Source organism: Dreissena polymorpha, chromosome 2 (assembly GCF_020536995.1).
Source record: "Dreissena polymorpha isolate Duluth1 chromosome 2, UMN_Dpol_1.0, whole genome shotgun sequence".
NCBI lineage: Eukaryota > Metazoa > Mollusca > Bivalvia > Myida > Dreissenidae > Dreissena > Dreissena polymorpha.
Genome location: NC_068356.1, coordinates 95,489,722 through 95,509,778, shown reverse-complemented (window position 1 = coordinate 95,509,778; position 20,057 = coordinate 95,489,722). Strand labels below are relative to the sequence as shown.

At 35.1% G+C, this 20,057-nt stretch overlaps 2 protein-coding genes across 2 annotated transcripts in view; one reads left to right on the top strand and one right to left on the bottom strand.

Moving 5' to 3' along the window:
* LOC127869915 (extracellular matrix organizing protein FRAS1-like) overlaps positions 1 to 20,057 on the bottom strand; it is a 200,603-nt gene that overhangs the window by 44,083 nt on the left and 136,463 nt on the right. Inside the window, exons 19-28 of the mRNA XM_052412574.1 lie at positions 14,112 to 14,252; positions 13,330 to 13,605; positions 12,792 to 12,998; positions 12,276 to 12,466; positions 11,570 to 11,732; positions 10,759 to 10,937; positions 10,116 to 10,244; positions 9,076 to 9,331; positions 8,300 to 8,569; positions 7,382 to 7,588 (exon numbers count right to left, since the gene is read on the bottom strand). Of these exons, the coding sequence (XP_052268534.1) occupies positions 7,382 to 7,588; positions 8,300 to 8,569; positions 9,076 to 9,331; positions 10,116 to 10,244; positions 10,759 to 10,937; positions 11,570 to 11,732; positions 12,276 to 12,466; positions 12,792 to 12,998; positions 13,330 to 13,605; positions 14,112 to 14,252 (2,019 nt within the window). The remainder of the gene's footprint in view (positions 1 to 7,381; positions 7,589 to 8,299; positions 8,570 to 9,075; positions 9,332 to 10,115; positions 10,245 to 10,758; positions 10,938 to 11,569; positions 11,733 to 12,275; positions 12,467 to 12,791; positions 12,999 to 13,329; positions 13,606 to 14,111; positions 14,253 to 20,057) is intronic.
* LOC127868122 (uncharacterized) lies at positions 480 to 3,789 on the top strand. The gene is made up of 3 exons (XM_052409738.1): positions 480 to 1,006; positions 2,022 to 3,028; positions 3,237 to 3,789. The coding sequence occupies exons 1-3, from the start codon at positions 675 to 677 to the stop codon at positions 3,584 to 3,586; spliced, it is 1,689 nt and encodes a 562-aa protein (XP_052265698.1). The 5' UTR covers positions 480 to 674; the 3' UTR covers positions 3,587 to 3,789.

Here is a 20,057-nt window from a genome sequence, read left to right as displayed (position 1 = left end):
TTGTGTGCTTTTTATCAGGACAAAGAAATTCATTTCATTCACATGCACTATGTATATGTGGCTAGAATTTGTAGCCAAAAATAGCTGTACACGGCGAGTGCAAATCATGTCAGGTGATTTACGCATGTTGGAATACAACTCCCCTGATTGGGCGCTTATTTCATCAAATCTTTAAATAGAAGCATATGCCTGCACTTTTATCTCCGCGACCACTTGATGACATTAATCGCGGACTTTGTTGGTTTTGCGTGAGCTGTACTGTACCTTGTTGATAAAAAAAAATTCCGTCAATAAAATGCAATAACTTTACACCTTAGCAGCCAAGAAATGGGGGCGCTATGATTTTGATCTCTCCTTCATTTTATTATGATAGGGGCGCGTTTATTAGGGAGGGCGCGTTTAATATTAGAACGGGAGCATTTATTAGGAAAAGGACGGTATGTACAAGATAGTTTTGTGACTTGACTATGGACATTGTACTGAAGTGTGTATTTAAAGTGGGTTGTTAGCTTAAACAGCCAACATAAAGCAGCCTTTACCAGTTTAAATTTCAGGACTGTCAATTTGCCACACATTCTGGTCTTGAAATCACAAATTGTATTTCATAAAAGTACTCAAAATAATAGTGAATTCACAACTTTTAAATAGAAGACAGTCCTCAATGCCCTTTGAAAATGGCAACTTCTGTAGATTCAGTTCATAAATCTTCAGATTCAGTGAAGGACTATTTGTGTAGCCCTTGCGAAAGTAAAAATAAAGAAGCAAGTGCTGAAATTTTTTGTGAAACTTGTTTGAAGTGTTTTTGTGAAGAATGCCTTCATTATCATGATCATATATTTGTAAACCATTTGAAATATGGAAGGGGAGAAACAAATAAATGGCCTTTAACAAAAACAATGGAGGATTTGCTACTGAAATGCGATGTTCACAACAACAAGAAACTGAAAATGTTTTGCCAGGACCACAAACAGCTGTGCTGCTCTGACTGTGTTTTACTGAATCACAGGTAAGTGAAATTACCGTACTTACCGGTACTCTAAGTTTTCAGACACTAATTTTTCAGACAACCTCTTTATAAGCCAAAATAATTATTTTTCGTGACTCTTAATTTCGGATATTTGGGTCCTTCGACCATAATTAATTACTCCAAATTTTCTAACAGTATCTTTTCAAAAGCTATATTACCATTTTTTTTCCCCTGCTTTTGCTTATCTGCTGACCCTTCAATCATGTGCTTTTACAACCGGATTTATGTCATAAAACATTAAAAAATTAATATAATGCCAGAGCGCAATGGACCATAACATTTGCATTATTGGGTAAATCACCATTTACACCAGTAATAAACAATGGTTTCATCCAAAAGCATTTGAAATGATATCGTATTAAGGAAGCAGTAAGTTTTTATCCTTTTAATACCATTTATGGTAAGATATTGCAAAGATTTGAACTTTACTTATTTTTTCAAAACAGAGAAAGAAGAGCACAACACAATAACATTATTTGACATTAATTTATTATTTTTATTTCAATCTAATTATTGACAAACAAACATAACATACCTGTGTCTAAATTTTTGGACACCTGTATTTTTTTTCATTTCTGAATTTTCATATCATTTATTTAAAAAAATTGAGAGTCGGAAAACTAAGAGTAATTACAGTACATGTAGTTGAACAAGAACACAACTATAAAAAGGGACGTTGTTATTACTTACATCAATCAAATATCTTAATTAGGTAGTATTTTCAAAGCTCACTTGTTTGAAGAATTTCAAGAGTTGTTTTAAAATTTTGAAACTATGTTACAAGTATAATATTTCTACACATCTCGATTAAAAAATGGTTTTCACTGGTAAGGAACTACTTACCGGTAGACTGAATTATATTAAAAATGTACATAAATACAAACACACCTTCCTTAGAAGCACTGTCAATTAGACCCTTATTATGTATATAATTTATTTCACCTAGATATTTTATATGTCTACTTGATTACTGACATTTATGTCGCCTTTTCAGACAATGTACCAATTTGGCCCTAATTTCTGAATCACTCAAACAGCTGTCAGTGGATATGAAGCAGTTTTCAAACAAAATTCAAACAATTCTTGCTGAAATAAATAAGTTCAAGAGAACACAAGAGGACAGCATACAGTCCGTGGAGGGATCATATAGTGAAAAACTGCAAGAAATCAGAGACCAGCGTAAGAAATTAAATGCTGCTTTGGATGAACTAGAAAAAACTACTTTGAAAGAATTGGATGAAATTAGGACCATATTGCAAATCTCTCTTAAGAAAGATGTTGACAACTGCAGCAGACTGAAGGATGAACTCCAACAACTCAGTGAAGCTGTACAGGGCCTTTGTGATAAGAGCAAGAAAGAAATGGAGTTCATAGCCAGCAGGAAATGTCTGGACAAAATACACGAGTCTGAGACTTATCTAAGAAAGAACCCTGTAAAGGTTCAGAGTTCACTGATATTCCATGTAAACACAGACATTGAGCAGTACCTGTCTCAACAGTCTAGTCTAGGGAGGATTGTACACAGCATCCAGTCGCTCACACTCAAAATGATTCCAGACCAGGTGATGACTGTGAAGAGGAAGTTTGAGTATAATGTGAAAATACCAAGTGACACAGCTCCTAATTGCTCTATCATAGGCATTTGCAGCCTGCCTAGTGGTCATGTCATTGTTGCAGATCGCACAAATAAGAAGGTGAAACTGTTGGACAAAAGTTACAATGTGTCCAGTCACTGTGATGTGTCTGGTTCTCCATGGGACATTTACCCAATAACGTCCAGTGAGGTTGCTGTTACTGTTAATTGTGATGTACAGTTTATCTCTATTAGTAATGGGCAGCTGGTGATTGGGAGGAAAATGCAGTTATCACATGCTGCTGTTGGCATTGCCCACCATCAGGGAGCAGTGTATATCACCAATGGCACTGCTCTCTACCATTACACACTGACTGGGACACTTGTGAAAAAGATTTATGAGGATCCAGCAGTATTATACACTACAGGTAATTGTATTATGAATATATTTGAATATTGAAGACATTGAACATTTTATACACATTTATATATCATTATTTAAACATAAAATATTTTAACTGCTGTACTGTGGATAATAAAAAACACTAATGAACTTTCATGAGATTATTTTTAGATGTGTAAAAGTGTTTATGTCATTATTACCTGTTAGTATCAAATATGTTTTATGTTTTGTAGTGTTCAAATGTGCACTAAGTCCTGATAGTGAACGGATCTTTGTCACTAACTATACAAACAACAAGCTTCTCACACTGGCCAAAGATGGAGCCCGACTGTTGACCTTCACTGACTCTGATCTACAGAACCCACATAGTTTACATGTAACACCTGCTGGACAGGTCCTTGTTTGCGCATATGCCTCCAAGACTGTGATACAGGTGGATCATGAGGGAAGAAAGAAGCTGGCAACTCTTGCTTCAAAAACAGATGGAGTGAGCAAACCATTGTCTGTCTGCTACAATACCAACACTGACCAGATCATTGTGGGAGAATATAACAATAAAATCATTGTTATTGAATTGCAATAGCTCTTCAAGTGGAAAAGAACACATTAATATAAACACTATAAAAAAAAAATATTTCCAATTTTTCTGTGAATTGTTCAATAAGGCAAGGCATTTTATATCTAGGTAAGAAAAAGGGCATATTCATAGAGTTTATCTTTTATAATTAACATTTTAATAAAACTTGTTTTTGAAAATAATATATTTTAATGCACCTACATGTACGCATAATTGATCAGAGCTTAGATATATATTTATAATAATTTATGTCATTGATAATTATTAAAATTACCATGTAAAGTATCTATCAATAAATTAACATAAATTATCTATCAATAAATTTACATGAAGCATTATACTGTTTCATGTTTTTGTGAAGATTGTTAGCACTGACATATATAGATCCACTCACAAACCCTTCAGACTATTAATTTTCAAAGGTTAAAATGTACACTGCTTAAGTAAACAAGCAAATTCGTTGAATTGATATCCCCACCAATATACTTCTGGACACAAAAGTATTATATTTGACACTCAAAAAAGCATTTTTTCAAGATACAAAGGGCCATAACTCCGTTATTAACAGATGGTGTACAATGCCATTTGGCGTGCATCATCCTCTTATCCATATACATACTCATACCAAGTTTCAATGAAATCCGCCAAAGCACTTCCAAGATATGGCTCCGGACGGACGGAAAGACGGAAGGACGGACAATGCCAAAACAATATCCCTATGGCGGGGGATAACAAGATGGTAAATTTGCCATTGTTCCTTTGTTGTTAGTTTTGATCTGTGTTACAGACTAAAAAGTTCATTTGATTCATGAGATACATGCACAATTAGTCTAACAAGAGCACAGCATAACGCGTGCCACGCTCAATTGCGGGTGCATTTTTGAATAAATGAAAGCTTGTCAGAATTTTTTTTTTTTTTTTCTTAAGAGGTCACAGTGACCTTAACCTTTGACCTAGTGACCCAAATATGGGTGTGGCGTGTAGAACTCATCAAGGTGCAGCTACATATGAAGTTTCAAAGTTGTAGGTGGAAGCATTTTGATTTTAGAACCAATGTTCAAAACCTTAACAAAATGTTATGGTTTTAGCATGACGCGAACGGCTGACACGACGACAGACACGACACGACGAGCTGGCTATGACAATACCTCGGGTTTTCTCTGAAAACAGCCGAGCTAACAAATTGTTTGCATTGTCATAAGTTGTTGTTTTTCCCTTCATTTTATCCAGTCCACAATTAAAACTTCATATCTTCACTTACAACCACTGAACCTTTTTGTTTTGACAAAAAATAATCTGATGTTCACACAAGATAAGTGAAACAAGGTCTTCTGTAACTCTCATAAAGTAGAAAGAAAATTTGTAAGAAAATCCAGTTATTTGGATTGAATTGCCTTCCGAATTTTCATTCAGACATTTAAACAACAAAGTGCATGGTATACCAATTTCTACGCAGTGTACTTTACTATCCAGTTAACAAAGGTACTGTCCAGTTACCAGGTAACAAACTTAAGGAGATAAGTCATATATTTGAATTCACAATACTGCCTCCCTTAGCTCCCAGTTATCTTATTTAACAACATTCTTTTCATGCGCTGCCTGTTGACACCAATTTTTTTTATTCATACAATGATGACAATTAACACTACAGTCCAACCTGCCCGAACGACCGCCTGTTAATAGCGACCAACAGTCAATAACGACCACACCGATTTCCTCCCGAACGATTTCACTATATATTGAACCTGCGAATAAAGCCCACCTGTGAACAAAGACCAACGACCACCCTTTTACATTCCCAAATCTCCATTTTGATAGCTTACAACGACCACTGCAATCATAAAAATCAACGATTTCGCAACTTTTAAAAAGCAAAATGGCCGCCAGGACGCTGCGTAGTCATGTGATAAACATCTTACAAGTGGACTCGTCGGTCGCTATGGAGATATTGGCAAGTGACAGTTTATTGTTCTCGATATCAGTTGTTTGTTTTTTTTTACATGCTTTGCTAATTGGTAGTCGTCTGCTTCTTTTATGCATTTGACAGTTTGTCGAAAGTGTAAAAATTTGCCTTTGTATTTAAGCGACTCGCGATTAATGTACTAATTGCCAAAAATATCAAAGACAAATTTTGAGCTTTCATAAACACATTAAGGAAATTAACGTTTCATATCATTTACGATGCCTATTGAAGACAAACATTTTGATAGTTATTCTTTTCTTAAATTTCTCCGTAATAAGACGTTCATAGATTATAGAAAAGTAATTGTCAGTTCAAGTTAACCATCATTGCTTCCAAGCGTAAGTTTTTGACGTTGGAAGAACGCGTTAAGGTCATTAGTTTGTTAGGTAAAGGACACAGTTGTAGACGAGTGGATAGTGATCTTGGTGTAGGAAAAACTCAAATTCAGAGCATTTTAAAGTGATTTTTTTAAGTGAGTGTTTTGATTTTGTGTGTGTCTTGAGTGGAGGGGGACGGGGGTCGTAGTGCTTATGTGTTTTGTTGTTTCTACTGGTACGTTGAGTATCTGTCTGGAATCTTATTCTTGGATGTTTTCAGTCTTATATAAATATCAGATATCATATATTGTCCATCATTGTCAACTTTACTGGTTGTGTAGTAGTGATTCATGTATAAATGTTTGCTATGTTATGTGTATTTTGTACTTTGTTCTTTGTAGAATTACATGTACATGTACGTATACATGTATGTCAATAGTTATTTATACAGTATATGATAAATTAAATAAATAATAAAAACATAAGGGAATAGAAATACAACATGTAATAAATATACAAATGTAAAACAAAACTGTGTTTTCAATCCTTTATTTCATTATACATGCATAAGTATTCAAACATTTAAACAATAGAGCACATACATAGATAAGGTACCTGTTAAAAAACTACTAGCATATTTTGCAAAGTTTCGATCGACCCTGCGAATAAAGACCACCTGTGAACAAAGACCACAACGACCAAATCCCTTGAGTGGTCTTTATTGACAGGTTGGACTGTATTTACAAAGTTCTACTTAGTTGTGTTGTGTGTCTATACACGTGTGTTTATAAATGAGTTTTTATTGTTATGTAAAATAAATTGTTGTAAATTAGAGTATAGCCATTGTAAATTAATTTTTTATTTTATTTTAAATTATTTATATTTATTTTTTAAACATTTTAATTACAAATATGCATTATAGATTTTCATACAAACATCACTGGAATACTAAGAAAGTACAGTGCAATCAGTCATGTTACAATAATTCATGGCAAGGCTATACAAATATAACACAAAAGTACTAATAATTATGAAGATAAATTAGTATAACAAAGAGATTCCATCAATTCCCACAACCTTTATAAATGTTTGTTAAATTCCTTTTGTGTATTACTGCAGCGGCAATTAATTGTTAAGTTGTTAAAGAGTAAATTTATTTTGAATCATTGGTTTGTGTTATTTATTTTTTAAGGTTAAAGGGTCACTCTTCTAGTTCTGCTATAATGATTATTAAATAAAACTTATGTAAAAATATTACTATACATAGAACAGGTAACTTTTTGGTAAGGACAAGTGACTTCTTAGGGCCGTAGTCCAACTGTACAAGTGGATTATAAAGTTAAAATCGAGCCCTGAATATTCTGTACCTTCCTTAGTTTAATTTCATTAAAACCTATTAATTTTAGCTCCATCGAATTAAAAGCCTCAGGCTTATTGAACCAACATTGATCTGTTTCCTGGGTAGAACCAGTACTTAGTGGCATACAATCTTTCACAACCAGTCTAACTAAATATACGTACCTTCTTTCACAACCAGTCTACAGGTAGCAGATGGCACCAGCTGCGGACCAGTCTTGTCCACGCGGATCACCTTCACGTCCACCGACATGGGCGTAGATTGGTTCCCGTCGCTGATTGAGAACTGCATAGTGTCAAACAGGAGACTGGAACCATCGTGGCTGTATTGGAACATGTGACTGGCCAGGTCAGGGTATGGAAACGTTCCACCTACAAACAATAAAGCGTTTGATGAGTTTAAATAATTTCATTTTATTGTCTTCTATTCGTAAGTTATCTGTACAGAAATGTATATATTTTAGATATGAATAACCTGAACTCTGTATGTCTAAACATTATTTAAGAATGATAAGAGAATTTATGCTTTACACAGGCATTACTTTCTTTCATTAAATACCACTTCTTGTTTAAGAATTATTTATTAAAGTTTTCAGGTAATTTTCTTCACAAACAAAATAGTCTGCTAACACCACCTTGCTGAGTAACCTCTATATTGTGCCTGCATGATGATTTATCCTTTTTCACAATCAAATCAAGAAGGAAATTAAAATTCTTCAAACCATACATATAAATTAAAAAATGGAACACATTTCATACATAACAAACTTATTTATTGGTTTGTCATTAGAGTATTACTGTTGTTACAGTTTAAGGACACTACAAAATACTCTTTTTTGTGTTAAAAACATTATGTATATTAAAAAACACTAAAAGTAAATGTCCGCAAATTTTTAGAAACCATGAAAATATATCAATTCGTAAGTATGCTTGATTTTTTGTTTAATTACAGTAAGTTCAGACATTGATTAATAGTTTTTTTCTGCCTCTACAAACAAAACATGTGTGTATAAAATACGTAACACATTTAATACAAAACAAACAGATTAATTTGTTTTTAACTGAAGTATGTTAAGTTGTAACCTTGATTAATCGTCTCTTTCTGCCTCTGCAAAGTGGCCTTTTCAAACAGGCCGCTATGTGGGCCCCGGGTCAATGTGACGGTCAGCTCGTGCAGGGGCGTGTCATCGTCCACTATGGTCAGCACGGACTGACCAATCGGAACCGAGCCCCCCTGGGACACTCGCAGAACGGGGGTGGGGGAGAGCAGGCGAGGAGGCTGGTTGTTCACTGGCAGGAGGGTGATCACGAACTTGTGTTCCTGGATAGGTACACCCACTTCTTCATCTTCCACTACAAACGAAATTTATTACAGAATGGTGACAAATGAATATAAATGAGCCTTCCTCTAGGAAAATTTATTTAATGATGTACAATGAATATGAGTCTTGCTCTAGGAAAAAGGGGTTTAATGCATTGTGTAAAGTGTCGTCCCAGGTTAGCCAGTGCAGTCACACAGGCTAATCAGGGATTACACTTTTAGCAATCATGGTGTTTGTTTTGTTAAAAAGGCAGTATCTTCTTAGGAAAAATACAGATCAGGTGAGAAGTGTTGTCCTTGTCAAAGGTCAATGTGGCATAGTGGATGTGGTGTCTGCCTAGTGATCAGGGGGTCCTCAATTTGATTCCGGCTCTGGTGGCATTCTACAAGGTCTTTCTTTAAGACACCATGTCCTGGGTCTACCCTAGCATCTGACTTATTACTCATAATAAAACAGTGGCACCTAAATTTCTGTTTAAAGATCAATTTTTTTTCATTACATGACTAGTAACAAACACAAAAGTTAAATCTGACATACCCGTGAAATAAAAGAAGACATCTCTCTGTTTGAACCCTAGCTCAGCAAATGGCGGCCGGTAAATGATTCTGTTGTTGTTCACGTCCTCCTGGGTGAAAGTCTTGAGATTCTTCGAGGGTCGTTCCACGTGTTCCAGACTTCCGTCCCTCGGCCCCAGAGGGTGGGTAAGCGTGAACTTGACACCGGACGGTTCTGTGACGTCGTCCACAAAGTGAAGGCTGCCTGGAGTGATGGCTGCCAGCTGGCCTTCCAGGACCTGAGAAAAAAACAGAGCCAAGCACAATTTGATTGAATAAGATACAGAAGACACAATGCCAAAGCTCTAAAACTGACTTATTATGATTCATTGTTTCATGCAGCAGCTATTTGACTGTGGAGTACACGCTTTTTTCAATGAAAATGAGCCATGCTATTGGAAAACAATGCTTATTGCATGTGCATAAAGTGTCTTCCCAGATAAGCCTGCAGTCTGCACAGGCTAATCATGGACAAATTTGTACGCATAAACAGGAGTTTTGTATAGAAGCTACTTCCTTAACCCTTTCAGTGCGGGAACCGAATTTTAAAGGCCTTTGCAAACAGTTTGGATCCAGATGAGACGCCACAGAAAGTCTCATCTGGATCCAAACTGTTTGCTATTCTGATAGTATTCTTTGAAATAAAAAATGAAGAAAATGCTTATTTTACAAATTCAGCAGAAGACATTTTAGCAGACGACAAATTTCCCAGCATGCAAAGGGTTAAAATGAAAAATTCCATAAAAGTGGAAAGTGTCCTCTCTGTTTAGCCTGCATGGACTGCACAGGCTGGTCTGAGTACATTTTTTTTTTAATATCATAGACCAAACATATGCATTTTTTAACACAATAAGGTAATTTAGGCAAAAAAATATTTAATTGGCGAACACCAGCATACAGGAACACAAATTAACAAATGAATGCAATAACATCAGTCTTTTGGACAGTAAAGAAAATGAGCCAAAATGTATTGACGGCATATTTTTTTACTTCTGTTTGGCTTTCAATTTCAAGTACTTGTACCCTTATTTTGAGGGTGGCCCCATCCACAAGTGTTGGGTGCGTAATGGGACCAGGGTTCTTCTTCTCTCGCACGGTGATTTTAAACGTCTGATCTGTCAAGACCGTCCGTGAAGAACCCGTGTCTGCAATCTGTGATTGAATAGACAAACAATAATGCACAGTTAAATGAGATCAGAAATCTAATTAATTCTTACATAGCTTACATAATCAATTGCAACAATAGTAAGTGAATATATTATTGTAGGGCATCATTTGTTACATATCGATTTGTTGTCGGTACTATGTAGTTAACAGAGACATTATTTCATGAGTGCATCTGCAAAGGATATCGTAAATGGTCTACCTTTTGTGTGGTTTCAGTGTCATCAGATATTTGTCTTTTTTTCATGCCAGAATGTTTTTTTGTGTTGTTTTTTTATTTTTTTCCACCACAGTGAGTGATATTAGGGCCCCTATTCACTAACAATTCTTAACTTGAGACTTAAGAATAAAGAAAAAAAACTTGCAAACTTTCTTTAGCAATATGACTATTCTTTATTTTAATTTTAAGAATTGCTAAAGAATTGATGGTGAATATGGGCCAAGGATATATCCTATTGATATTTTTTAAGAGTTCAAAACATAATAAAATTAAAATCCTCACCTCAAATCTGACAAAGTCGGTTAGTGCAGCAGTTCCCTTATTCTTGTAGAATATACGGCCCTCGTCAATGTCCCTCTGCAGGAAGCGGGTCAGGCGGGCGGCCATATTGCCGTCCCCAAGGTCATCCCAGCCGTGTGTAATGCCCGACGGGGGTATTGGAACTACCATGATCATCTCCCCTAGAAAGAGAAATAAAGCGTGTTTGATATGTCAAATCCAGAAAGAATACATCTTGAACAAATCTACTGTTTAGCTTCCGGATTGAATATTTTAATAAAATCATATATAATGCATGGCTAATGGAAAATAGGACACAATACCTGGAAGATTTTAGCACAAAATTAAGAGAAATTATAAAACTAAATCTGTATAACATATGTGTCAATAATTCTACAATTTATGGACCTGGAGGATGCCTGAAAAGTGTCATTTACATCACATTTCATGGTGATGACATATTGCAGTTAAAATTTGCACAAATTAATTTGCAGAACAGTGATCATCGCAGCTATGCATTAATTGTTGTTCAATTTTGTTATTCTACAGAACTTGTTGATTTATAACACTAAACATTGACTTTTAATTGATAAAGATAAATGTGTCATAGAATCAGACTAATAATAAGATGGGATGGAATTTTACTGACGCAGATTTTCATTTTCCCATAATCATGAAATTTTGACTTCACTTATGAAGAGAACATACACAAAATGACAAATTTTAGTACCATTTAATACCCAGCAACTTAACAGTTGATGGACATATGACTTAGTTTATACGGTAAAGGGGGGATTGTTTATAAGTTGTTTACCCTCTTGAGGGTTGTTCAGCGAGGGGTTGAGGGTGTACACGACCTCCTCCGTCTGTGATCCATCAACACACTTGGCCTGCAGGAGATCAGGTGACAGCTTGAGCATGCTTCCCAGCGAGACGTGGCCCACGTTGTTACGCATCAGCACTGGACTTGCACTCGCCTGAGAATGTAAATATATATTAATAATTTATGTGGCGCAGTTGATATGGTGTCTGGAAGGTCTCTAATTTGATCACCACTGTGAAAGAATTCTTGACACTGAATCTACCAAGGAAACGGAATCAAGTGCATAGTGATAAGTCTAAGGCTTTAGATGCGTTTGAGCTAAAAGAAATATATAACATTCAACTAAATTCTCTAGGCTTACAATATGCCATTTAGGCAAAGCGAAAGTGGTAAAAGTAACTTTTTTTACATTTGGTGGAAAAAATTCTTTTTTATTTTCATAAAACCATAATTATACAGTGACTAAACTCACTGGGTAGCATTTGAGAGTGGTAAAGTAATTTTGAAATTAAATTAAGATTAACATAATAAAGAGTTTTTTTGACTATGCTTAGAAAACCAGAGGAAAAAAATAATTCATGGTTTCATTGTAATTATTTAAAATAAATAGTGAAATTCGCATAAGTCTACAACGATTCTGATAGTCCAAAATCAATGTATTAATCAAAAAAGCTGCTCTTGTGCTGTGGTGTGGTACCTTTTCTAGTATCTGAATATGCAGCAGCAAGTTGAAAACATGGAACCCATCGCTAGCTTGTACCATCACGATATCTGACCCCGGCTGACCTTTGTGCTTGTAACCTATGACCCCCGACCTCAACTGGGCAAGGGAGAATACTCTTACAGCCTCACTGGTCCATTTATTTACTATGACACCCTGTTTTGGACCTACAAGAAAAGAGATAATTTATTTGGGCAAATTGTATGAAGTATTTGTTGTATTGCAATATAAAAAAATAATAATTCTGAAATCAACAATTGGAGATTGATGTCATTAAAATTAGCATCCCAACAAATCTGAACATGTAGAATTTTAAAATAAATAATTTCTTAGTATACATCATAACATTAATTCCTAATTAAATAAGACTTACATTATAAAATTTATAGTGACTGAAAGCGTCATAAGCATTTTACATTTTTAAAGAACTTCAGACATTTGGCTCATTTAAACAGATTTCAACGAAAATTAAACCACACAAATATATCGAACCTTGCAAAATTGTGAGTTTCACGTTTTCGTCTGCTGCCTTAGCACTTATGTTCAGAACATCTGTGGATATAACAGTGACCTCCCCTTGCGTTGCTAGTAACAATGACCTAGTTGCTATAGAGATGGCAGATGGCATCACAGCCTGTACGTACAGCTCACCAACAGCACTTGTTAATTGACTGTCGGTCACTTGAAGGACACATTTGCCTGCAAAAAAATAAAATACAACATTTACTTAATTTTCAACAAACTTAATGTTATATGTGATGAGAATAAATTGCATATATGATGAGTGAAAATTCTAAAAATCAGTAACTGACTGGAAAACAATTGTTTGGCCTCAGCAGCCTGTCTGACAGACCCAAATCTAATAACCAGGATTTTCAACATTGGTGCAAACTTGGTTGAGTTAAAAGTTTGTAAGAAACCTGGATACAATTGTCCAAGAACTTAGAGATACCAAATTCGGTAGCAAAGAAAAATGAATTAAGATTTTTAGCAAAAATGAACAAACATCAAATGTAAACTATCTGCATACCTCTTTCAGATTTTCCAGCCTTGTGCTTGAACCAAAGTTTTCCTAACAACATGTCCGAAACGGTCACATTATCTCCAGCCTTGACCTTTACGTCCTGACCTTTGATGACCTTAATAAGGTCGCCATTGAGTGGAGTCGTAACCACAGTAATTGTGAGGCTCTCAGGGGACGTGTCAGGGTCCGAGATGTAGAACATTGACAAGAGGATGGGTCCGAGTTCCCCGTCTGGCACCTCAACATGGTTAAGGACCTTGAACACTGGGGGCCCTGTATTTCCTGTACAGAAAAAAATGTTGTTTTTAAGCAAATTCCCTGTCTGGTACCTCAACATGGTTCAGGACTTTAAAACTGAGGTCCCTGTATTTCCTGAAGAGAAAAATATTTTTTAAAGCAATCTCCCTATCTGATGCCACAACATGGTTCAGTATCTTGAACATTAGGAGCCCTGTATTTTGGGGTTGACATAAGTCTGGTACTGGGAACTTGGCTTCATGCATGTGTGTGAAGTGTCCCAGATAAGCCTATGCAATCCTCACAAGCTAATCAGGGACGGCACTTTTTCCTTTCATGTAAATTTTCTTTTTAAGGTATTTTTTAAATAAATATCCATTGTAGGTAGAAACTGTCATCCCTGATTAGCCAGTGCAAACTGCATAGGCTAAACTGGGCGGACAATTTACATACATGTATTACGCCCACTTTTAGGAGAACATGGCTTATATAGATTTTTAAATGTGAAAACCTTTACCTTTCATCAAACAAAAATCAGAAAACATCCTTACTTTGGCACAGTCTTATTTTGGGGTTTGCTACGAATCCCTGTCTGCACTTAGCGACACATTTTCCCGCCTGCAGAAAGGTGGTACTGTCACAGACACTGCACTCCTCCACTCCATAACAGCTCAGGCAGTTGCTGCTGCAGTCTGAAACAGGATGGACAATCCTTAATATGTCACTGACAGTGATGCAATGCATGTTCAGACAGACACCAATCCACCATATTATCTACATTGGAATAACAAACAGTGATCAAACACATGTTTGGACACAAGCAAATCCACTATAAAAAAAACAAGCAAATTCGTTGAATTGATATCCCCCGCCAAACTAGAGCTTTGTCACAGATGTAAGCATTTTTTCAAGAAACAAAGGGCCATAACTCCGTTATAAATGGATGGTGTACAATGCCATTTGGCGTGCATCATCGTCTTATCCATATATATACTCATACCAAGTTTCAATGAAATCAGCCAAAGCACTTCCAAGATATGGCTCTGGACACAAAAGTGCCTGACGGACGGACGAACGGAAGGCCTGACAGACAGAAGGACGGACGGACAACGCCAAAACAATATCCCTCCGCCTTTGGCAGGGGATAATAATCCGAGACCTTTTCAAGTACCGGTAATAATACTTTATTAAAAACTTATGAAATTCACATGTCATGCCTTTATATATGTTACTTTGTTTTGATCATGTATACTAATGGACTGTATGTCTATTGCATAAATTGAATAAACCAATATATTCTACAGTGGACTAAAAGACAAAGGGCCAAAATGCAGAAACAACTTGATGCAATTAAGATTCATTCTTTAAGATCAGATAAACATTCAGGTCATAAAATTGTGAAAGTTTAAGCCAGAATCACCCAGTGGTTAAAGAGGTATTGATCAAACAAAGAGATGTTGGACTATATATTATAAAGCAAAACAAGAGATGTGTTTGTCAGAAACACAATGCCCCCTATTGCGCCGCTTTGAAGCAATATATTTGACCCCTGACCTTGAAGGATGACCTTGACCTTTCACCACTCAAAATGTGCAGCTCCATAAGATACACATGCGTGCCAAATATCAAGTTCCTATCTTCAATATTGCATAAGTTAATGACCAAGGTTAAAGTTTGGACGCAGCTTTGAAGCCATATATTTGACCTTTGACCTTGACCGATGACGTTGACCTTTTACCACTCAAAATGTGCAGCTCCTTGAGATACACATGCATGCCAAATATCAAGTTGATATCTTCAATATTGCAAAAGTTACTAGTATTCATTATTGCAAAAGTTAAACCAAGTTAAAGTTTGGAGACAGAATAACAAACAGACAGGCCAAAAACAATATACCCCCGATCATTCCATCCAGGGGCATAAAAACAGACAAATGGCCATAATTCTGCCAAAACTTGTCACAGCAAAAATTTCTTCTTTAAAGATCATCTAAACATTGAGGACATTAAACTGTAAAGGATTGAGCAAGATCCATCAAGGACTTTAAGACGATTTGAAAACACAAGCTTGAGGGGAATATAATTCTATGGTGAAAAAACGTATATATAATAATTCTGCCAAAATTGGTCACTGCTAAAATTTCTTTCTTAAGTATTATGCAAACATTATATATCTTCTTAGATCAGTGGTGAGGTAGATAACGATGGCCGTGAAATGATTTCATGATCAATCACCGCACAAGTGTCTGATTGGGATCCACCAGAGACATTCAAGAGGATTTAACCCTTTGCATGCTGGGTAATTTGTCGTCTGCTAAAATGTTGTCTGCTGAATTTCCAAACTTATCATTTTCTTCGATTTTTTTTTTAAAGAATACTATCAGAATAGCAAACAGTTTGGATCCTGATGAGACGCCACGTTTTGTGGCGTCTCATCTGGATCCAAACTGTTTGCTAAGGCCTTCAAAATTCGGTTCCAGCACTGAAAGAGTTAAAGACACAAGCTTCAGGACAGACATATGGACAAATTCAATGCTACCCATGTCTCCAACTGTGTGAAGGCATACAAATAATTATCTATTACAACTGTGTTAGTCTTGAGTTAAACTTTTTGCCAGACTTTCCAGACATGTAGGACATAAGCTTCAAATGGGCATATCAATAAATGCACATGCAAAAAGTTTTACATTGTTAAGTGAATGTAAAATATCAGGCATATCAGAGCTCCAGATAAGGGTCGTATTTTCGTAATCACGAATTATTTTCAAGTCCGTTACGTATTTATTTTAAAATCTTGTCGTACCATTAAGAATTACAAAATCAAGTTACGAATATTATTTTTACATCGGTTCGTATCGATTTTTATTGTGTTCTTTTCGCGTATTAAGGATCTTTGCGGTGCTTATATAGAATGGTTATCGGGTTTGTTTAACAAAGCGCATTTTTTTCCAATAAAAGCGGCGTATACAGTCTATCTGTCAAAAAGCAATGGCGGCGCCCACATAGCGTCCTAAAAAACTGCAAAGCGTCCAAAAACACGCTGTTAACATATTGTACGCAAAGTGAGCCGAAGTTAAATGTTTAGAAAGACATTATAGAAAAGATCTTATACGATGTTGTATGTACAGTTGCCGACAACGGAAAAGCTATAAAAAAAACGCGACACGACGGGTCCAAACTTAAACACACAAAAACATTGAACGAGTGGAAGGGACAAGTCCCGTGGCTAATCGTTGAAAAGATTGAAGGGGAGACCCGTTTTAATTGTGATATATGTAAAAATATATCAAAGGCATGCAATATAAGCACAGTTTGGGCATATTAAGGTATTTGAAAAATAAAATTGTATAATACTGAAAAGACACTGTTGAACTCGTATAAATAAAGTTGCTAGTATGTTTATTTTGATTTAGTTTGCATGAAAATAAACATTATTATTTATTTTTAGATCACTTAGAAACAAGAAATATCTTTAAAAAAGATATACGGCGTTGATTGTGGTCGATGTTTATGAACGATCAAAAGTTATCTCTATGAGATAAAAAGTAGCGGATGCCTTTTTTCTGCGCAGTTCTTAGCTACATCATAAGCAAATCAATTACGGGGTGTTGCGCCAGATTTCGTGGCTTATTATGCTTTATGTGATATTATTACTCAGATATCTATATTTACAGAATAGAAAAACACAAGAAACATGAAAATAAACGAGTGCATATAGGTCAGCCGGCAATACTCGAATCTTATTTAATTGCATAATTATAGTATAGTGAATTATTGTGCTCATGCTTAATAAACTGGTCTAAATGGATAAATATTTCTAATTAATTTTATCAAAATTGGTCCTTATCATGCCAATGTTGAAACCATATTAAAAATCGATGATTGACATACCACAATTATATCGCCGAATATCTTTATTTAGTATCTTTCTGATCAAAACAGACTTCAAGTGCACAGAGTTTACGAGACGGCGTTTATATAAAGATTTCTGCAACTGACCGCAAACTGACAAACTGACCTTGATACCTTGCGGATTGGAATGCAATGCATTACAGTCACTACGTTATTGTCAGTAAGACCGGTGTAACACAATGATCGCAACCCCTTCTGCGAACTCCGACGATGAACTGTATATAAACTATGACTTTCACAAATAGCCGCTTATTGACCCGAAACCTCGCGGGTTGAAATGCAATGCAAGTAAGTACTAAATATGACAACATAGCCTTTAGTATAAACGCTTTTGCGCTGGTAATTCTCTGAAAATAAAAGGTGAACGCACAAACTGTATTTATGTCGAAAATTGATTGTAAAACTGTTCTATCTATTGAGCCTTTTCATTAGAGATAAAATTGTTTCATGCAGTAAAACAGTGTTACAAAGACGCGGATATGTTTCCAATGTTCTGGTGTTATACTCAAATCAGCCAATGGAATAAATGAAGTGTATTCATTCGTACCTAGCCGCGGGAAATTTTATTTGAGTATTATTGGACCCTTACAAAGGTCAAGTCAGGGTGAAAAGCTGGCTTAATACAGCTTACGCCGAAAAATAAGAATTATTTTCCAAAACTTAGTAGTAACGTTAAGAATAAAATTTCAGAGTTAAGAATTCTTTTTGAAAATCTGGTAGTATTTTAAGAATTTCACAAAACCTTATCTGGAGCTCTGCATATGCAAATGGCCGTTACAATTGCTTTAAAAATTGAACTAAATGTAACAATCCTTGGAATGCATAGTGTGCAAAATTTTGTCTGAAATAAAAAGGACACATCAGTCATGTCTTGCAAAAAATGGTCTTGGGACACATCCGAGCAGCGTAGATCCAGACATGCCTCTGCATAAGCATATTCTTATGATGAGTAATGTGGACTTTTCTGAGACTTTTGGTCAAAACGGGGTACTTATTTACATTTTCAGAAAGCTCCGTGTATGGTGATCACGGTAAAATGAAGATGTTTGCAAAATTTATCAGTTTAAGGTTAAACGGCTGATTTAAAAATGCCTATTCAAACACAAAAAATAATCATTTCTTGGTTTCTTTTCATGTCAATAAATTATTTTAAAACATTTTCAACAAGTCTACAAGTGCAAATCAGTAACATATGGTTTTAAAACATTATATCCTTAATACTTCTCAAGAATTAGAAAACATTATAAAATGTCTATTTGTTACCATGGAAACACCTTAAATAATTGATTTTTTTTTGTATGAAATGCACTTTTTACTGTTATTTGTTTAATAAATGATATATTGAAAAAAACATTCTTCCATACCTAATGCAGATACAAAGTCATAGTGTCTATCTCAATAGATATAGACTCAAGATTGTGATTATTTGCGCTAAATTCGTTTGCAGTACATTTGGATCGGATAAGATTACCTACAACTAGCAAATTTAAAAAAATTAAATGACACTGCAAAATATGTAATACAAACTGAACCATTATATTTCAAAATTTGAATCTACTGTTTTTCAAAAATCATCAGTGACTGTTTACAAAGAATCTCAATGTTTTAATTGAACTGTAACGATGGAAACCAAGATCTACACACAACACTATTTATTTGAAAGAGGTGAAAATAAAATAAAGCATTTAAAAGACGTGAACATTAAATATTATGTTTATTTAACCTTTAAAAAAAACAATGTAATTACAAATTGCATTTTTAAATCTCTTAGCAATTCAGATTTAATTGTAATTCAAGTATTATATACATTTATAAAGAAATTAGAATTAAAACAAATCCCATTTAATTAAGTACATACATAGACAAACATAATGTTCTCAGACTTTTCATGTTCATTTAAATGTACAATTAATTTACACATGGCTATCTTAAAACCTATTAAACTACAATACATTCTGGAATCATCAATTTTAAGTGTTAGTTGCATGGCAATGATCACAACTTTAATGTGGTCACCATGGTTACCATTGTAAAAATTAAAAAGGCATACAGTTGTTTTAAGTTGACATATAATGTTAAAATGGAATTAAAATTATAAAAACTGCATAATAAAATGAGTATAGGTAAAATGTCTTATACATTCAAACATAGTCCATAAATATGAGTGAGGTCTTGAGGCACATAACTCTTAAATCTACAATTGTTGCAGCACATTATCATAGACTGCTCATGATTTGAAAATGTTACAACAACTAGGTGTAATATGAGTTATTAGTCACATATTGTTGGCATTGCTACATCTGCAAGTGGGATAGACAGGAAAAGTTCCTTTTGCACAACATTCTTATTCTTCCTCTTAAAGAACAGGCATTGAGAAGAGAGGCTTAGTGTTTCCTGTTGGATTGATATACAATAGGTTATGAAACTTCTTCCCAAGAAGGTCAAGTATTCATTGACATCTTCTGCACTGTGACCCTGTCTGGCTTTTATCTTCCAGCTGGCATGTCTGATGTTATTCTGTGTAAAACAAAAATGAGCTTTCATCAGTTTTCATGAAATTAAGTAAATTTTGAGGTCATTATACTG